Raw genomic sequence first — 20,816 nt, 5'->3', positions numbered from 1 at the left:
AAAGTCATCTGACAGGGAGCCACACACAGGCCAAGGGTATTTTAACCACGTCTAATCACATTTAGTATGCGACTAAGCAAAGGAGGTTATTAGCAAATTGATTATGATTGCCTTTAAACCACAAAATAAAGTAAATGGTCTCCACATACTTAACTAATTACAAACATTTCTTTTAACTATTCTATCATCCAGTGCCCAACAAACCTTTTTGTTCTTTGGAAAGCTGTTCAGCTTGGTCCCAAATTTCTGTGGCATAGAGGAAGTTAGATGTAACCTGGACATAGCTTGCTGCCATCTGGTGGATTTTCTGTGGAATGGTCACCGAAGAACCACTTGCTGAAGCACTACTTCCCCCAGAAGAGTAACTTCCAGAATTGCCTGGTGACAGCTTTGGAGAAACAGGGGAGGGCATCCCAACAGCTTTGCTGCACACAAAGAGAAACAGGATGTTTATTCACACACACACACACACACACACACACACACACACACACACACACACACACACACACACACACTGAATACTATGAACTCAGCATCCTACAAGATGGATGTCACCCTGGGCTCCTGTCTCAAAAGAACAAATTCAAAAGAACAAATTAAAAAGACACAGATCAGTGGGAGAGCACTTGTCAGCAAGCAAAAGGTTTTACACTAGCCCTAGGAAATCAGTAGACAAGGGAAAATAAGAGAATGTCAACTCACATTAACACAAAGACTCCAAAGATAGACTCAGAAAATGAAAAAGAAAATGTAAAAGTTTGCAGGGTGTTTGTTCCCCTTTCAGGTGTAGGTGGAAGGGGTTAATGTGGAAATGGAAGATAAATTAAAACCAAGCCACTATACTCTAGCAATGAAAAGATCTGAGTAAAGTTAAAACCACTGTAACAAGTCTAAATAACTATGAAAAACAACCTGGGAAGAATTCACGTACTGTTAAAAACTTATCTGGGGGCTAGTGACATGGCTCAGAGGTAAGGGTGCTTGCCACCAAGCCTGACAACATATGAACATCCATGAACCTATACGGTAGAAGGGAAGAAACAAAACCAAACTAAAAGCCAACTCAGATGTCTGAGTTGTTGACATGTCTCATTACTAACCTTTCTAAAATTCTTTACATTTACAATTACTAAATTGGAAAGAATAACTTAAAAATACTTTTCTAGAGGCAAAACTCAGTAGGAAAGCATGCAAAAAGCCCTGGGTTCAATTCCAAACACCAAAAAATAAAATTTAAAATACCCTACTGGAGATTGTAATACTTTAAAAGTAGCAACCATTTTGCTGTCCATTTCTAATCTGATCCACAAATAAATTAATCAAAAATATTTCAGAAAACAAAATTGTACCTACCTCCCCAAGCCAGGTGAAGGTGCTTGAGAATTACTGTAAGAATTCTGCATGGGAAAAATACATTTATTTAACAGCAATATAGATATAACTTTTAAGACATTCAGTATCTATCTTCCAAAGCTGATCTTAAGAACTTTTTAAACATTGGAGCCAGGTTGAAGTCAGCTTAGACTAGATGAGACACTATCACAGAAAAAATAACATGAGGTTAGAGATGGCTCAGTGGTTAGGAGCAACTGTTGCTCTTGCAGACTACTGGCTTTAGATCACAGCATCCAAGCTGGGCAACTTTACTCTACTTCACCTAATCTGCGTTTTCCTCTGGCATCTGAGACACACACACACACACACACACACACACACACACACACACACACACACACACACAAATCTTCCTCTTTTTTTTAAAGAGTTATTTACTTATTTTTAGGAGTATGCTGTCATTGACACACCTGAAGAGGGCATTGGATTCCAATACAGACGGTTGTGAGCCACCATGTGGTTGCTGGGAATTGAACTCAGGACCTCTGGGAGAGCAGTCAATGCTCTTAACAGCTGAGCCATCTCTCCAGCCCAAATAAATCTTTAAATGTTTTAGTATTTTTTATGTACAGGTATTTTTGCCTACATGTATATCTGTGCATCACATGCATTCCAGAGACCAGAGGATGTCTGATCCTGTGGGACACAGAGAGTTGTAAGTGGCCATGTGAATGCTGCTGGTTGAATCTGGTCTTTTGTAATAGCGAACAGTGCTCTTAAGCAATAAGCCATCTCTCCAACTCAATAAATCTTTAAAAACAACAACAAAGAGGGTGTGAATACACAACAGAAATAAGTTACTAAGTGAAAAGCTAGGTTGTGGATTGGGGATTTAGCTCAGTAGTAGAGCGCTTGCCTAGCAAGTGCAAGGCCCTGGGTTCAGTCCCCATCTCCTAAAAAAAGAAGAAAGAAAAGAAAAAGAAAAGCTAGGTTGTTCTAGAAGACTTAAAAGACGATGCAAACAAACAATTAGTAGCCTGGCTTGGTGGCGCACGCCTCTAATCCTAGCACTTAGAAAAGACAGGCAATGGGTCTCTATGAACTCGAGGCTAGCCAGTCTACAGAGTCTAGGAAAGCTAGGGCTATTACACAGAGAAACACTGTCTTGAAAAACTGAAAACAAACAAACGAACAAATGAACGAACAAACAAAAAACCCTAAAAACAATGAATAACAGAGATAAATAAAAGGAAGAGAAAAAAACTCACATGGAAACAAGTTATATAATACATAAAACCAGGCAGAAAAGAGAACATCCATGACCCATCTAGTTGTATAAAGAGGAGTTTAGACAAGGAATAAGAGACGCTTGAGGACCTTGTAGGCCAGACCTTGAGTCTATAGGCAACAGTGACTTATGGAGAAGTTTTAAAATCCTAACTACAACAGGATTTCGGGAGAATTTATATGATACTAATGATACTAGTTTGAAATTAAAAAAAAAAAAAAAAGAGGATATTTAGGGTACTACAATAACTTTGTCTGGGCTGGGTATGTGGGTTGGGCATTTGCTTAGAATGTGCAAGCCCTAGGTTTGATCCCTAGTAGTATAAGGAAAAAAAACAAAACCTTGTTTGAAGAAAGGTGGTAGTGAACATGCAAAGAACATTTTCTAGTATAGACATGGCTATTGTTTACAGCTATGGAAATTTTGTAATCCAATATACACATTTGAAGGCTTTCCCAAGAAAGCACAAACTTATCTGAGAATTTCCAAGCAGTAGTTAGTTTGTTCCTCTCGTTATGTTGTGCCTAAATATGAGAGTATCTCTGGGACAGTTTGTCTCGTAGGCGATGGACTGTGTTGTACAGACTTACCTTCAGGTGCTCAGTCAGCGTCTTGGAGTACTTCAGAGCGTTCTCCTTCTTCAGTTTGAACAGCCTCAGGTACAACAATGACTGGCATCTCAGGCTAGGCAATGGGAAAGGGTAGTGTATTTAGACATGGCTACATCTACAGGCAGTTTTTCCATTAGGTAGGCGTAGAGGGCTGGCTTCATATGAGCAACCATGGCCCAGGGTCAATGTTACCTCTCAAACAAAACCAAGAGGTCAGCTTAATATGGAACACACCATAGGGTAAGGAAAGTAAATAAGAAACTTCTAACATCCCATTAGTACTGACATTCAAAATTACAACTATACAAACATACCATAATTCATTCAAATAACTTTTAAAAGTTAAGAACTAAAAGTAGACAACTGAAGCAGTGAGTGAGATGGAGTACCCCAGCATCACCCAGCTCACACAGTTCAGCCAACACCATTATTGTTCCTGCCCACGTACGTAGTAAAGGCCACTTTCACACCCACTGGTCTTTCAGTTCCTTACAAGTTTCCCATTCTTCCCCACAATCCTGCCCCTACCTATGCTGTCACCTCCAGAGCAAGTCTTCAATCTCCCAATCATCTACCTTTATTGAGTAGAGGATTCTTTACTCTTTGAGACAAGGTCTCTCTATTCTATCTTCCTAGATATCCTGAAACTCTATATGTAGACCAGGCTAACCTCAAACTCACAGAGATCCACCTGCCTCTACCTCTGGAGCACTGGGATTAAAAGTATTCTCTTCTTTCACAGAATTTGTTTACCTATTCATATGATTGATTTGTTTCTGTCTCTTCTTACTGGAGTTTAGACTCCATAATGTGCAGAGTAATGTCAGACAGTTTACAGATGCATTTCTAATGTAAACACAGTGCCTGGTCAAGTATGTACCTCAGACAAGTGAACAGATATCTCTCTGGAAGAAACCAAACAGGGTATGGTGTGTTGAATATGCTTGGCCCATGAGAAATGACTCTATTAAGTTGTAAAGCCTTGTTGGAAGAAGTGTGTCACTGCTGGGATGGGCTTTGAGGTCCTATGCTCAAGCTCTGCCCAGTGTGGGAAGAGAGCCTCCTTCTGGATGCCTTCTGATCAAGAACTAGATGTAGGACTCTTAGCTCCGTCTCTAGCACCATGTTTACCTGCCTCCTGCCATGCTTCCTGTCATGATGATAATGGACTGAACCTCTGAAACTGTAAGCCAGGCCCAATTAAATGTCTTCCTTTATAAGAGTTGCCTTGGGGGGTTGGGGATTTAGCTCAGTGGTAGAGCACTTGCCTCACAAGCGCAAGGCCCTGGGTTCGGTCCCCAGCCCCAAAAAAAAGAAAAGAAAAAAAAAAAAGTTGCCTTGGCATGGTGTCTGTTCATAGAACCGGAATCCCTAACTAAAACAAGGGGCCTATATACAAAGAAGAGCTTTAAATAGCGGTCACTTAATTCAATGAAGGGTTCTAGCATTGGTCCTACTCAGCACTTTTATCAAGAGGGCAGTAGGTTACGGACAAGAACCAAAAATCTTTCAGTAGGGGTTTGATCTATTTCCTGTTTGATTATTAAGATTTGTGAAGGGGTTGTAGAAGACTGATTCAAGGATAATACTTCATAAAAGCACACAACAGTTCCGGTCCCCAGCTCCGAAAAAAAGAAAAAAGAAGAAGAAGAAGAAAAAAAAAAAGCACACAGTTCATCAAGGAACTGCCTATCTCCCAGCACAGCTAGGAGACAAAACACTTACCAAAGTACTGTGAGTCTCTTGTCTGCAGCTGTAGCATCTGGCGCCAAATAATTCTTTAGTTTCATAGTGTATCTATGAGTTGAGATAAAAAACAAACCAAGTAGAACAGAATATTTCACCTTGATCTTAGAACTTATGTTCTCAAAGTATCAAAATCAACCCTACATAAAACACCCTGAATCTTCCCTAAGGAAAACGGAACACTGAGTATCTTCCCGGTTTACCATATTAGGTTAATCACATAACCGAGTAACAATAAATGATGAAGATATTCCAATGAAATGTCAAGTGCCCACTTACTTGATGAGCTCCACTGTGTCTGAGTACATAGGGAATGGAGACTTGGATTCCTGAGCGTTCTTCTCTAATGCATTCCCACATTCAATGAAAGACACTACGGCATCAAGGTAGTACACAGCTTTCTCAAACCTATCAGACTAAAAAGGAAAACAGCGTGGATTAATGACCCACTGCAAATACAAACAGAAGGGAACACATGTTAAAACCTAAATATTAGCTTGATGAAGCACATCAGGAAGAATATTTACATACCAAAGCATCTGCATTGTGTTTGAGTTTTTTTGCTTCTTGTAAATAATGGTCTGCTGAATAATTTCTGCAAAATAAATTAATTAATAAAATGGTGAACATTTCCTAAGATAATTACTAAGCTGTTTTAGTCTCTAAAAATCTTACAAGAAGTGATTAAGAACATAAATTATGGGGGTTGGGGATTTAGCTCAGTGGTAGAGCGCTTGCCTAGGAAGCACAAGGCCCTGGGTTCTGTCCCCAGCTCCGAAAAAAAGAAAAAGAACATAAATTATGGGCAACTATGGCAAATCTTCTGCCCAAGCACACAGATCAAGTTCCCTAGTATGAAACATTAGCTTACTCGAGTGGTTTGTTTTGTTTAACCGAGAGTAAACAGGATGCAGACAGGAGAAGTACCTTCTGACAGAAAGCAAGAGAAAGTAGTATTGCTTCTGAGAAGACTTCCATTATCAGCAGTGGTACTGACAGCAGGAGCAGCTCTAGGAAGAACATCCTTCCTGTCAATCTGGAGAGCCACTGACTGTTAAAGGAGTAACTGGACTAAAGATGCCTTTCATGTTAAAATCTGAATATTCTGTCGGTCAGATACAAATATTAACCACTTAGGGCCTGACATACTTAAGTGAGTTTATTATATGCTGACTGGAATTTCTTCCTATTCTTTTTTTTTTTTTTCCCCCGGAGCTGGGGACCGAACCCAGGGCCTTGTGCTTGCTAGGCTGGAATTTCTAAAATGCATACTCAAAAGTATGTTTACCTCTTTACAACTGGCGTGGTGGCACATGCCTTTAATCCAAACACTCAGAAGGCTGAAGCAGGCCAACCTCTAAGAGTTTGAGGCTACCCTAGTCTACATAGTGAGCTCTAGGCCAGCCAAGGCTACATAGAAAATTCTGTCTCAAAAAACAACAACAACAACAACAAAAAAAACCCCACAAAATTTATCTCACCTGTCATCAAAGGCAAGCTTCGTTCTTCGAGGCTTCGAAGAATCAGGAGTTGGTGTAGACGGAGGACAATTAGAGGAGCTATTTGGAGCCTTCTCCTGACCAAAAGAATATATACAACTAAGTTGAAAATTGTCAGGAGAAAACAGAAATAAAATTCCATACTTCAAATTTCTTTGTTTTAAATTTTATACTGTTTCTACTCAACAGAAGATTGAGTTCATTTTATTCAACCAAACAGACTGGTTTCATTTTATATAACCAAAATATTTATTTTTATACTCACTAAGAGTCTACTGTGTGCAAGGCACTTAGGCTAGGTTCTTGTTAAAACGTAAGAAAGACACAAACCGAGTATCAAAACAGCAGTACTGGATGGGGAGACGGCTGAGTGGGTGAGCACACGTGCTTTGAAGAAAGAGAACCTGAGCATCGGCACAAGAGCTGGACATGCTGCACGTTCCCACAACACCAGGGTTGTGAGGAGGAAACAGGCTGGAATAGTGAGCCTCAGGTTCAAAGAAAAACTCTGTCTCCTAAGATAAAGGGCTGGAGAGGGCTCAGCATTTAAGAGCACTGGTTGCTATTGCAGAGTACCTAGGTTTGGTCCCAAGCACCCACATCATGTTTCACAACCACCTGTATCTCTAGTTCAAGGGATCCAATACCCTCTTTTGACTTCTGGCACCAGGCACACAAGTGGTACATATCACACATACACACAAGCAAAACACTAATACATACAAAACAAAACCAAAAAACTTTAAAACTAATTAAATGAGATAAAGTTCAATAGGAAACAATACCAAAGGCCCTCCCTTGGCCTCTGCATACATGCAATGGCACACAACTGGGGATAGGGGGTGGGGATGTGCAGCATTGTAAGCACCTGCTAGCTTGCGTGTGTGTGTGTGCGCGCACACACACACACAAACACACACACACACACAGAGCGGGGGTGGGAGGGGGAGAGGGAGGGACAGAGAGACAAAGACAGACACACAGAGAGAGAGAGAGAGAGAGAGAGAGAGAGAGAGAGAGAGAGAGAGAGAGAAGTAAAACAGTACCACTCAGGAAAATAGATGCTGAGTGTGGTGGCACATGCCTTTAATTCCAAAACTAGTCAGAAGGATTTCTGTAAGTTCAAGAACAGCCCAGTCTATACAATAAGTTCTAGGCTACATAGTGAAATCAAACAAACCAAAAACAAAAAGAGGTTCATTACTAAAGCCTAAGTTAACTATTTAGTATGGTTGTTAATTCTTCAACTATCTTCTGAAATAAGTGTTAGTTTTGGATAGGTTTTGTTGTTGTTTTAAGGTTCTCTGAGGAACTGGAAAGATGGGTCAGTCTATGAGACTTGAGTTTGATCCCAGAAGCTCATAACTGCTTTTAAGTGCAGTTCTGGGTTATCTGATACCTCCAAAGGCACTACATTCATGTCTACATAAAATATACGGATATATATATAAGATTTAAAATGGAAAAAAATCTTAAAAAAGAAAACAAAACATTTTGAATACAAGGACTGTTCCTTGGGATGCAAAAGCAATACTGTACTCAGAGGATTAAGAGAGTTCGCAGCTGTGTCATTTCAGCGTGGCACTGGTTTTCAGCTTCTTCCTTGGTCTGAGAAGGTAATGCTCAAAATGTTGGTACTGAGTTTCTAGCCTCCAGAACTAGTCAGTTTCTGTTGTTGGAGCTTACGAGTATGTGGTAATACCATGGCTAACTAATACAATCATAAGCTTACTAGATAGCTGAGGTGACCTTCCAATATGATTTGCAAAGCTCTGAAACTTTATTCAGACCATACCCGTGGTTGTCTGCTTCTTTTTAACCAATACCAATGTACTACTAGTATACATTTCTACAGCAATAAAGGCTCACTGATATAATCAGCTAAACCGGTATACGCTGAATACTTATAGATTACTAAGTAGAGAAAGCATCATGTGAATAGACTGGGAAGTAAGCAAAGGGCTAAGTACATAAGTCAGCAATTTAATTCTACTTCTGACTCTAGGCTTTTTTTAAACTTTACTTGCTCTAGAAAAATTCAATGACTCTAATATGAACACCCATTCTAACGTTTCCTATAGGAAAAACAACAAAGTAAAGGCAACGTGAGAAGACACATGCTTATAATCCCAGCGTCTAGGAGGCTGAGGCAAGAAGATCAACTCCTAAGCCAGCCTGGGCCCCATAGTAAGATCCAAAGATCTTATATGCAAAACAAAACAAAAAGCACTAGATACCAAGTATGATCCAAAATATGATCCCCTAATATCTGCTCATTTCTCAGAAAATTAAACACTGGAAAAAACATTAAGACAGACATGAATTCCTGCTTTCAAGGACAAAGTTATTGAAGGAAGCCTCCTTCATAAAGAAGAACCATGGTGACTCTCATCTATAGACCCACGAAGCCTGATGAGCATGTGATGTGAGCTCAGTTAGTGTACTTTTAAAAAGCAGTACTTAATATGGAAGTCTCCAATTCTTATCAGAAAGATTGAGAAATGGCAAAAGAGCCAGTAAGCATGTAAGAAGAGGAAAAGTGAAGATGGGCAACAGAACACTGTCCCTGCGACGCTGGGCCAGCTCCCCAAGTTCCTAAAGAAAGAGGGTGCTGGTGTGGAGGGAAATCTATCTGTACAACTCAGCTTGAAAAGCTTGTAATCTCATTTACTGAACTTAAAATCTTTAACCACCACATTTAATAGGCTGCAACAGCATGTAGCAATCTAGAAAATTCCTTTTCCAAACTTTTGTTTACTTAATAATCTAGTGAATTATTATATATATATATATATATATATATATATATTTTTTATTTTTTTTTTATTTTTTTTTAAAAGACAGACTTTCTCTGTGTAGCCCTGACTGTTCTGGAACACACTCTATAGACTAAGCTGCCCTTGAACTCAGAGATCCCTGATTCTGCCTCCTAAGGGCTGGGATTAAAGATGTTTGCCATCACCACCCTAGACTATATTCTTAAAAACTTATTCTTAATTGTCACTTAAATACTGTAATGTCATGGACTTGCTCCTGACTAGAACAGTTTAGAAAGCATATGAATGACCTAGTCATTTGGGAGGCTTTGGCAAGTGGATCAGGTTTTTTTCATGTCTAAGTTAGGCTTCATAGTGAGATCCTGTCTTAAGAAAAAAATCGATTGCCAGGCAGTGGTGGTGCATACCTTAAATCCCAGCACTCAGGAGGCAGAGAGGTGGATCTCTGTGAGTTTGAAGCTGGACTGGTCTACAGAGAAGGTTCCAGGCCAGCCAAGGCTACAGAGAAACTCTGTCTCAAAAACAAACAAACAATAAAGCAGAGCCTTGAAAAGCCTTCTTAGATCCAAACTTCAGTCTATAAACACCAAGGCTATCAACTGTATCTTTCCTATGTGAAGGGCGACCATTTGAAGCCAGGTATGGTAGCACACACTTTTAGTCCAAACACTCCCACTCAAGAGACATAGGCAAATGGATCTCTGGGAGTTCCAGGCTACATAGTAAAATTCTACCTCAAAAAACAAACAAACAAACAAACAAAAAAAAACAAACAAAAAGTCAGATGTGGTGGCAAATCCCAAATCGCCAGCCCTACCACTCCATTCCTACAGAGGAGATTGCCCTGCTAGCCCATGGTACACAGCGCAGCACAGCAGCAGCAGGGAGATCCTGCCCCAACGAGATGAAAGGACAGAACTGACCCCTGAAAGCTGTCCTCTCAGTCTAGTCTGTTTGTCTCTGTCTCTCCTTCTCTCTCACTCATTCATTTTAAAAACTGCACAGGCCTACATCTTGAGTTGTTTACAAACAGCAATGTCACCTCAGGAACACGAGGGTGTTTTTCAAAGGCTCAAGCCCCAGCACCATACCTTGGCCTCTTTGGAGCTGCTGGAAACCTTCCCTTCAGTCTTCTTCTGCTTTGCTGTGGAGGAAGTGCTCTTGCTGCTGCCACTGTTCTCTTTGTTGCTGGTACTGCTGGACTTTAAGGATGACGACTGACTGACAGTCCTCTTCCGAGAGCCATGCTCTGTTTTTGAATCTTTTGAAGGAACAGGCCCAGCAGGTGAAGGTAGCAAGTCCTTTTCTTTTGTACTACTTTGCTTTGATGACCTGCCAAAAAATAAAAATAAAAATAAACCCCAAGTGCTCTCATTTCTGTACAGAGTGATACAGGAGTGAAGGGTTTTTCCATCTCTTTTCACCTGCTTTTAAGACAAATTTGCAAAGACATTCTTCATATGCTGATTATAAAACAAAAAGACTGTAAAGTCCACCAAGCAGGCATCTGTCTCTTCCTCTGCCTGCCCCATTTATCTGTTTTCCACAGTCATGCCCAGTGCCTAGAACAATATGCCACGAAATAAACGCTTAATAAAATAATGGTTGATCAACTGAGTAAATAGATAAATTGTGAAAACATTAACGCTTACAAGTTACTAGTCTCTTTCAAGTTGCAGATCAGACACCCAGAAAACGGTGAAGCTTCATTGTTGACTCTTGCCTCATATTCTGTGCTGGGTAGTTTTATAACAACTTGACATAGTTAGAATCATTTGAGAGATGGGAACCTCAAGTGAGAAAATACTCCTATAAGATTGGGCTTGCAAGCAAGCCTGTAGAGTATTTTCTTAATTAGTGGTTGATATCGGAGAGGGCCCAGCCCACTGTGGATGGTTCCATCCCTGGGCTGGTGGCTCAGGGTTCTATAATTAATCAGTCTGAGCGAGCCATGAGGAGCAAGCCAGCAGGCACCACTCCTTTGTAGCCTCTGCACCAACTCCTGCCTCCAGGTTCCTGCTTTGTGTGAGTCCCTACCCTGGCTTCCTTCAATGATGAACAGTGATGTGGAAGCCTAAGTCAAACACATCCTTTCCTACCCCAAGCTGCTTTTGGTCATGGTGTTTGTCACAGCAGTAGTGAAACTGACTAGGAGATATTCTTATCTCACTAAAAAAGAAGAGTATAAGCTTCCCAACTCTATTAGCTAAATGCATAGCTCTCACTGCTATGTACATGTGCAGACATGTGTATGACATTCAGTCAACTAAAAAGAATACTCTGAAGCATTTCGGAAAGTACCAAACAGTGAATGAACAACACAGCCGATACAGACGTGCAACGTGATTGGGGACATACTCTCTGCTGCTGGATGGCTTGTGGCCTGAAGAGTTCTTGTCCTCCGTTTTGGGTTTTTTGCTCTCACTGGCTCGGTTATCATCATCATTCTGGACAAAAAACAGAAACAGTAGGTCTTCAGCATGACAAGGGTGTCTGTCCTAGGTGAGATCCACAGTGTGAAATGATGTGGCTGTGAGCACTATAATAGTTCTGTGTAGACATATTTCTATTTCTTTCCTGGATATGTATCTGGGACTATAATTGGTAGATCATAAGGTAACTAAATTCTGCTTTTTTGAGAAACTGCTAACTGTAATCCAAAGCAATTGCATCTCACAGTTCTTCTAGTGCCACAGAAATCCCCACTCTGTAGTTTCATCAGTACTTGAGCACACTGTTACTTGCTAAGAGCTAAGCAGCATCTCTGAAAAACTTCTTGGCTGAACCACAAGTGGCAAACCTATCTGTATCTACTGTTGATGTCACTTCCATAGACGAATCTAAGTTTTCCTACTGCTTCAAGTAAGCAACGAGAATACAAATACTGTACTTCTAATGTAGCAGAAGAGTCTGTTTTCCATCAATGACTACATTCGGATAAATGAAGACATGAGAAAAAGTCACCTACACACTGCTACACATGACTAAGGGTCTCCTCCTAGTGCTATCAGTGTAACCTCCAGGAATTGCCCCGATACTTTACCAAAATTATAATTCTTTTTTTTTTTAAACAAGATTTTTTTTTAAAGGATTTATTTATTATATATAAACACACCAGAAAAGGGCATCAGATCTCATCACAGATGGTTGTGAGCACCATGTGGTTACTGGGATTTGAACTCAGGACCTCAGGAAGAGCAGTCAGTGCTCTTAACCGCTGAGCCATCTCTCCAGACCCTGGAAAGAAGTCTTAATGGTTAAAAGCCACTGGCTGCTCTTGTAAAGAGAACCTCTAGGAGTTCTAAGCACCCACATGGTGGTTCACAATCATCTGTAACTCAAATTCCAGGGCATCCAAATCAGTCTTTTGATCTCTTGGCACAAGATGGTGTACATATATATATGCAGGCTCTGTAGAAAGCTAATCTTATGCCAAGCTGTGCCTTTATTTTGGAAGCATTTAAGATGAGAGTGGGCTATGCACCCACAGATTTTTCCTCCATGTTGGAACTGCATCCAGAGTTTTACACAAGCTCTACCATTAAGCTACACACTTAACCCTGGGGAATGTTCTCAGTTCTGACCTGTGCTAATGGAAAAAAGCTAGGCACATAAGTAAATATTGGATGGGTGAAGTTCTTATGAATGTATCTGTCACAAAATTAGTGAGTCAGTTGTGCTCTCATTGGGACAGTAATAAAAAGTATGACTTGACCTGAGGCTAAGACAGAAAAGAATGCATAGATTACATTCAAACTGCAGTGTTCAATGTTTGTTCTAGCTTCACTTTTAACCTGGCCACCATACACTCTGCTCAGAGATCCTACTTAAGAAGAAACTACCCTGCTTTATTTAAGGAGACAGAGCAGAAAGGAGCTGCTCCATATGTAGTCTCAATGGGCCTTGTGCTCCATCACTATTTATTTCCCTTACAGTTAGTGCATGATCCACAAACTGCTTTCCATGGCACTTCAGATGCTGGTATCTAAAAGTGAACAACAGGGGCTGGCAAGATGTCTCAGAGAGTAAAGCCTGGCAACCTGAGCACAGCCCAGGGCACCCACATGACAGAAGAAAAGAATCAGCTTCCACAACTCTCTGGCTTCCAGTTATGCACTATCATGTACATGTGTGCGTACACACACAAATCAATAAAACAGAAGTCAAAAGCAACCGTGACAATGTAATGTCAAAATAGCAAGTGCTTGAGGATAAGATGGCTCAGCAGTTAAGGACACTTGCTACTCAAAGTTAAGATACTAGGAACAATGTCTGTCAGGCAGCTCACAACTGGCTATAACTGGCTCCACAGAATTTGACACCCTCCCCTGGCCTCCACAGGAGCATGCAACAGTCTGAGTGCATACACAGACACAGACAGATAAACAAAAGAACATACACTCATAGACACATAAAATTATTTTAAAAATAGCTAATATTTTAATATCAAGATGCTTAAGAATATGGAGGGTAGGAAAAAATATTTCTAAAAGAGAAAAAGAACCACCACCCTGTTACAGACCTTGTGTTTCCTCTTGCCTTTGTTGGAAGCCTTTTCTGAGGCTTGCTTCTGCACCTCTCTTGAGTGTTTTTCTGGAACATTTTTCTTTTCCCCCTTGGGTGGCTCTGTTTCTTTGTAAGGCTTCCCGGGTATTCTAGTCAAAAGATTCAGGTCTATCTTCACAATGAGTGGGTACCTGTCATCAGGGTCACTGAGTGGGGAAAGGAGCTCCTTCTCTTCCATAGGAGAGAACATCCGTTGCCGGAAAAAGCTATCTTCTTCCTCCACCGAGGAGGGTTTGACAGGAGTCCTATTGCTCTCAGGGTACTTAGGAGTCTGTGAGGAGGGAGGGAGGCTCTCCCTCTCATCTGAATCTGAGGACGAGCTATCTGTTTCTATGATTTCCCGAGATTTCTGGGAGGATTTACTTGCTGACTTGTATTTCTTTTTCTCTGCTGTAGGTCTAGGGGAAGATTTCGACTCCTTTTTGATGTTAGGTTTCCTTGAGCCCTTGGTGGCTGCCTTATGCCTGCTGGAGGGCATGCTGGTAGCCATGTCCACAGGGGTCTCACTTTCTATCTTCAGGCCTCCGCGGGGCTCTTCAGCAGCTGACTTCTCAGTTTTTTTGGGTTGTTTTTTGCCAACAGTTCTCCTCTGTGTGGTACTGTCACTCTGTGCAGGAGACTTCTGCCTCCCACGGCCACTTTCTGATCCTTTTTGGATAGTTTTAGAGTCTCGTCCCGGAGTGGCAGAGCTCGCTTCTTTGGCCCCACCTGGATCTGTGTAGTTACTGGCAGTGCCCTGCTCTCGGCCTTCTTTCTTATAGGCTTGAGACGATGGGATGTTGCTATCTACAGAGGAAGCTGGGGACACTTTATGTGGGTTCACTTTGTTCAACCAATTATCAAGTTGCCACTTGTTGGTTGGTGGTGGTTCAGGCTGAAAATGAAGATAGATAAATATATAAATGTAGGGTTTCTTCAATATAGAAGCTTTCCCCCTCTTTATAAAGTCAAGTAGGAGAAAAAAAACGCTCAAGGTAACAAGCATTTGTGTATCATTTTTTTAACATGAACAAAACACAGGTAAAATCCTATTAGCTCTAGTCATTTGGCCTGAGTGCTGGAATAAAGGTGGAACCAACAAGAAGAGCTTATTACAATGCCGTTTAAATAACCATTATTCCAGTTAGGAGTTCAACTTGAAAGGCACTATTGCAAATGATTTAATTCTAGAAAGTAAACATATGATGTAGGTACTAGGAGAGATTTTCAGCTGCACTGTATCAATCTACAGTACGACTCATTTTAGTCACAGTGACTATAAAACATAAATCCCCTGTTAAGAGGAAAATCCTAATTTAAAAATAAGTTCTTATTATTTTTTTTTCCGGAGCTGAGGACCAAAGCCAGGGCCTTGTGCTTGTTAGGCAAGCGCTCTATCACTGAGCTAAATCCCCAACCCCCAAAATAAGTTTTTAAAATAATAAGGAGAGCAAAAAGCTTAGGTTTTCTATAAGACCCATGTTTTGTCTGTCTTTGACATCATACACAGTGTGCCTTTGATCACCATGCATGGTGATGCTGGAGCGGCCATCATGAGAGCTTGCGTATGGAAGCAGCTCCTCCCTCTCACCTCAGGGGATGCGCTCTGGGATGGCTCATTTGCCTCACTGTCACTGGAGCTGCTTTCGCTCTCGGAGTCGGACCCAGAGCTGCTTTCAGACCCACTGTGGCTGCTTGAGTCATCCCTGGAGTTATCTGCTCCCTCACTATTATGGTGTGAAGGCTCAGAGTTACTGAAGGAGATAAAATAGAAATGACAAATGTTTCCTTTATAATGGCAACAAAACCCCACTCAAATCTGACAATCAACTTTATTAGCAATGTGAAATAAGGAATCCAAAACTTCCTTACAAACGAAGGAGACATTCCCCAAAGTCTCTAATGTACCATTCCGTAATAATACTCACTTTTAATATACTTTAAAATTCACCTAGTTTGAGTATATAATTTCATCAATTTTGTTAATATCCAGAATTATACAACTACCATTACAATTGACGTTATTTATAAGGCTGCTAATGATACCACCACAACGTTAAATCAGACTAACCTCAGCCATCAAACCAACAACAAAACCACAAAATAAAAGGATCCCCACCTTCCTGGTGTACTCCTTGGCATTGTCTTATCACAATCCTAAAAATGAACATAAGAAATTATGAATGAATAATACTCTATTTAAATAATATAAATGCCTAACTAAAAAACAAAAGCTGGCTCCGTTATCATATGAGTTAATATTTACTTAATACAGAGATTAAAAAAAACTAGTACAAGTATACTGCAGCGCTCAGAAAGCACAGGCAGCAACTTATGAATCTAAGGCTAGCCTGGGCCATGGTGAAACTGCCCCAAAACAAAACCAAGAGCCAAAACACTACAACCAATAACAGGCCAGGACCCTGTTTTCAATTAAAGAAGTAGTTTGCCTAGCTCAATGCACAGTAGCACTACTAACAAGAGAGAGAGAGAGAGAGAGAGAGAGAGAGAGAGAGAGAGAGAGAGAAGAATCTGTAGAATAATTCTTAAAAAAAAAAAAGGGGGTTGGAGAGATGGCTTATCAGTTAAGAGCAGAGGTTGCTCTTACAGAGGATCCAGGTTCAATTCCCAACACCCACATGTTACTCACAACCATCTGTAATTCTAGTTCCAGAGGGCCCATGTTTCTTTAAAGAAAACAAAAAACAAAAAACTTCATGGGCTGGAGAGATGGCTCAGTGGTTAAGAGCACCAACTGCTCTTCCAGAGGTCCTGAGTTCAATTCCCAGCAACCACATGGTGGCTCCCACCTGTAATGGGATCCAATGCCCTTTTCTGGTGTGTCTGAGGACAGCTGTGGTGTACTCATATAAATAAATAAATCTTTAAAAAAACTTCATAAATATTCTTATAAGTAATCTGCTTCAAAAATATTTTCTGATCCACAATAAGTGTTAAAAAAATGTCAATTTTAAAAAGAAAAGGAAGAGGAGGAGGAGGAAGAGGAGGAAGAAGAGGAAGAGGAGGAGGAAGAGGAAGAGGAGGAAGAGGAGGAGGAGGAAGAGGAGGAGGAGGAGGAGAATAAGCAGCAGCAGCAGCAGCTCAAAGACATTACAGAAGGCTACAATCATCCAGTGTCAGAAAATTTATAAAAAGAATAGGTACTGGATCTTAAATTAAAAGACACAATGAAACAGTAACATAAAGGAGTGACATACTGTATAGAGCACAGACCTGTTCCCCATCACTGTCTTCACTGCTGCTTAGTTTTAAGTCATCTTTTAACATACTAGAGGAAAAAGGCAGAAAGGAGCATTAATTAATCACAGCTCGGTGTTATTAATAATTCTGGGAATCAAGCATTGTGTTTGCCAAAAATTTAATTGAAAACACACACACATACACTCTATCTGTTTGGAATTGTTCACATTATACTAAAACATTTTAAAAGAAATCAATGATTTTTATGTCTTTAACTTTCCATGCATTAAAAAGAAATTTTAAGGTCAGCCTAGTCTATAGACCTAGTTCTAGGACAGGCAAGCCTGTCTAGGACAGGGAAAGCCTGTCTTGAGGGAAAAAAAAATTTTTTTTCCAAGACAAGATTCCTCTGTGTAGACCTGGCAGTCCTGTAACTCATTGTAGACCAGGCTGGCCTCAAACTCAGAGATCTGCTGGCCTCTGCCTCCTAAATGCTAGGGTAAAAGGCATGTGCCACCACCGCCTGGCCAAAAATTACTTTTAAAGAAGACAGAATTTAGTGTTCTGCAAAAAGATAGCAGTGTGCATGGTAGGAAGAGAAGAACTGCTGGCTCCATAGGTAAAACATTTGATTTTGTTTTCTAGTTAAACTCATATGCATTTCTGTTACCAAAAAAACAAACAAAAAAAACCTTGTCTCTAATTGTACACATATATGTTAATAGAGCTTTGGTCCACTAGATAAGACTCCTAAAGAAAAGCAAAATGAAGTCAAAGCATCAAGCAATTCCTTCTTTGTCTCCAATAATCCAAAAAGAAAGAGATCTGAGTAACTTCTAGCAATTGCATATCTTTGAAAACCACAACACAATTTCCAGAGTCAAAGTTCTGGTTCATAATTGCCTGGCTAAGAGGACAAGTATACACCAGCAGGAGAGTTTTGGTTAAGAAATGATCATGTATGAATTTTCAAACTTCAACTTCTAAGTCTCCCTTCACCAAAATTCAAGATGAACTTAAAATATATAAATACAATAAGCTGACAATTTCTGCAATTTGTTTTCATAGTAATGTCAAAGATTTAAGTTTTCCCTAAGTCTAAAATCATTAAACTTAAAAATCAGAGTAACACAAAATATTCTGTGTTGTTTTACATGAAGTAGTAACTCTTGGGGTTGGGGATTTAGCTCAGTGGTAGAGCGCTTGCCTAGCAAGCGCAAGGCCCTGGGTTGGTCCCCAGCTCTAAAAAAAAAAAAAAAAAAAAAAGTAACTCTTTAACACGAAGTTTGGGAGCCCTGTACCTAGACAGTGTTTCCATTCTCATTACCAGGCAGTCGTTACCTTTCTTTCTAAAGGGTTTTGAGTCTCCAGGCAGTTGGAAGAAGTCTTCTTTCACTGCAGTGACTACCTGCACTCTCCTCTCAGAGACTAATCTACATTTCTAAATCTGACCATGAATTCAAAACAGACACAAAAATCACCTGGGAACAAAGTAACCAGATGACTATATACTATGAGAAGTGTTTTAAAACTAGTTCAGTAAATGAAATTTTTAGAAAGTTTCCTTTTGTACAAGGGCTTAAGTGTATCTCTATGACTGATTTCCAGTAAGGAAAATGTACTTACTCTGAATTCTCTCAGCCCTTATGATTTAATAATGACAGCTCAATGAACCTGTTTACATATGTGAGTATGTCAAAGCCTTTACCACACTGCTCCAGGTCTAGCATATGTTCTAGTTTCCTCAGTAACCAAAGCGGTATGCCCACATACAGCAGCATGCATGATTAGTTTTTGCATACAGAAAAAAAGGAATATATGAGTTTCTCAGCAGTGTATGGGACGTGTTTTTATTAGTGTATTTCTTTCTCAGTCCTCCTTTTGTTACATGAAGAAGCTATTAGACTGAGGTTAGCTCTGTGGTCTGTGGTTATGGCAACAGGAAGCCACATAGTGGCTGTTCCTTTGGAACTTATTCTAACCACTATGTTAACCTGTGACCTTAGGAGTTCAGGTGCTCACTCTCTAGATGTAATTTATTAATCTAATAACTTAATAATCTAATAGCTTACCCCTACTGTGATACAGATTTCTGACTCTACCTACAAAGTATAATAAAAATAGGGAAACTTAAAGATAGTATAAACAGTGTGGCTTTAGTGTACAGCATTCAGTGACTACCTGGAAGGTTTGCTAAGAAGAATCCTATCTTTAACATAGTGATTAAGTGAAACTGTGAAATCAGAGTAAGGGTGGGCGAACCTAGGCCACTAGTGCTTTTTCTTTTCCTTTTGTTTTTTGAGATGCTTGTTGTTTTGGAGAAAGGGTATTACTATACATAGCCCAGATTGGTCCACCTTGCTTTGTAGTGCTAGTTGGCTTTAAACTAATGGTAATCCTCCTGACTCAGCCTTCTGAGTGCTAGGATTATAGACATGTATTTCCACAGTCACTATTCCACTGCTTTTTGAAAAGAAATTGTTATCAGACTGGAGATATTGTTCAGTAGTATGGTACTTGCCTAACATGTGCAAGATCACCACCAAAAAGGAGAGAAAACTCAGGAATAACAGCATGTGCCTATATATAATCTGAACACTTGGGAGGCAGAGGCAAGAGGATCAAGTTCAACTCATCCTTGACTATATATGGTGAGTTTGAGGACAGCCCAGATTACATGAGACTCAGTCTCAAAAAACAAAACAACAAAGTTAGTTATTAGAACACAGGCATGTCTGTAGTCTATATAGCTTTTATATTAAGTGATAGGAGTATTTAGGACATAGGCTACATGGTCTTTAAAATCTACAATCTCTAGCTCTTTACAGGCAAAGTTAGCTTGTGTCTGCTTTAAAGCATTAGTGTTTCTGCATGGGAATGTACATAGTTCAATAGTGAAATATGAGTTTAGCATGCACAAGGCCTTTGGTTTCACAGTGAGCTGGCTCAGAGGGTAAAGGGCTTGCCACTACACCCAACAACCCAAACTTAATCTCTAGGACCAGAGAACTGACTCACACAAGTTACCCTCTGACTTCCACATGCCTCCATACACATACATACAAAATAAATGGAAATTTTCATTTTTAAAAGAAAAAAAGAGTAATATTTCTAGCATTTAAAATATCCAGCTATTATTAGATAACTTCTAGGGGAAAAAAAGACATCCATTAAACAATAAACTTACGATTTTGACTGGTGTCCATTTGATGTTTTAGCAGAAGTACTGTATCTTTCTGAAACAAAAAATATAGAAGTGAGCAACTGAGTTGTTTAGATTATAAAATATCTATACAAAATGTCTATCTTCAAAAATATTTATAAAATACATTGCACAAGGTGAACAAAAGACACAGGCATCCTCAGGCAATGATCTCTCCCCCACAGCCATTTTAGGAGGTGGTGTACTCCCACTACCTCATCTATACTCTGACTCCTGCTGCTGACCCAGTCCAATGAAAGGCGTCTACCCAGTATCTGGAGGAATACATACAGACATGATGTTCATAATAATATGGCTTTATTATTATTATTATTTTTTTTTTTTTTTTTGGAGACAGGGTCTTACTACACAGCCCAGGCTGACCCAAATTCACAATGCAAAGCCTGAACCAGCCTTGAACTTGCAATCCTCCTGGCTCTGCTGCCCCAGAGTCAGGGTTCTAAGTATGTGTCACCCCATCTAGCATTATAACAGCACAGCTTTAACCAAAAGCTAGGAAATAAAATGTGGCCATTAGTAGGAGGCTAATTAACTAATTATTTCATGTAACGTGGATTTAGCACTACAAAGAGTGAACTAGAATTACAT

At 40.0% G+C, this 20,816-nt stretch overlaps 1 protein-coding gene across 1 annotated transcript in view; it reads right to left on the bottom strand.

The window, feature by feature from the left end:
* Aff4 (AF4/FMR2 family member 4) overlaps positions 1 to 20,816 on the bottom strand; it is a 79,948-nt gene that overhangs the window by 8,928 nt on the left and 50,204 nt on the right. The window contains exons 7-20 of the mRNA XM_032913220.1: positions 20,193 to 20,241; positions 17,039 to 17,093; positions 15,924 to 15,961; positions 15,396 to 15,558; positions 13,782 to 14,699; positions 11,618 to 11,706; positions 10,351 to 10,591; positions 6,465 to 6,559; positions 5,515 to 5,578; positions 5,263 to 5,399; positions 4,963 to 5,034; positions 3,217 to 3,310; positions 1,357 to 1,400; positions 205 to 425 (exon numbers count right to left, since the gene is read on the bottom strand). Coding sequence (XP_032769111.1) covers positions 205 to 425; positions 1,357 to 1,400; positions 3,217 to 3,310; positions 4,963 to 5,034; positions 5,263 to 5,399; positions 5,515 to 5,578; positions 6,465 to 6,559; positions 10,351 to 10,591; positions 11,618 to 11,706; positions 13,782 to 14,699; positions 15,396 to 15,558; positions 15,924 to 15,961; positions 17,039 to 17,093; positions 20,193 to 20,241 — 2,280 coding nt within the window. The remainder of the gene's footprint in view (positions 1 to 204; positions 426 to 1,356; positions 1,401 to 3,216; positions 3,311 to 4,962; positions 5,035 to 5,262; positions 5,400 to 5,514; positions 5,579 to 6,464; positions 6,560 to 10,350; positions 10,592 to 11,617; positions 11,707 to 13,781; positions 14,700 to 15,395; positions 15,559 to 15,923; positions 15,962 to 17,038; positions 17,094 to 20,192; positions 20,242 to 20,816) is intronic.

This window comes from Rattus rattus, chromosome 9 (genome assembly GCF_011064425.1).
Source record: "Rattus rattus isolate New Zealand chromosome 9, Rrattus_CSIRO_v1, whole genome shotgun sequence".
NCBI lineage: Eukaryota > Metazoa > Chordata > Mammalia > Rodentia > Muridae > Rattus > Rattus rattus.
This window is presented reverse-complemented; position numbering and strand designations above follow the sequence as displayed.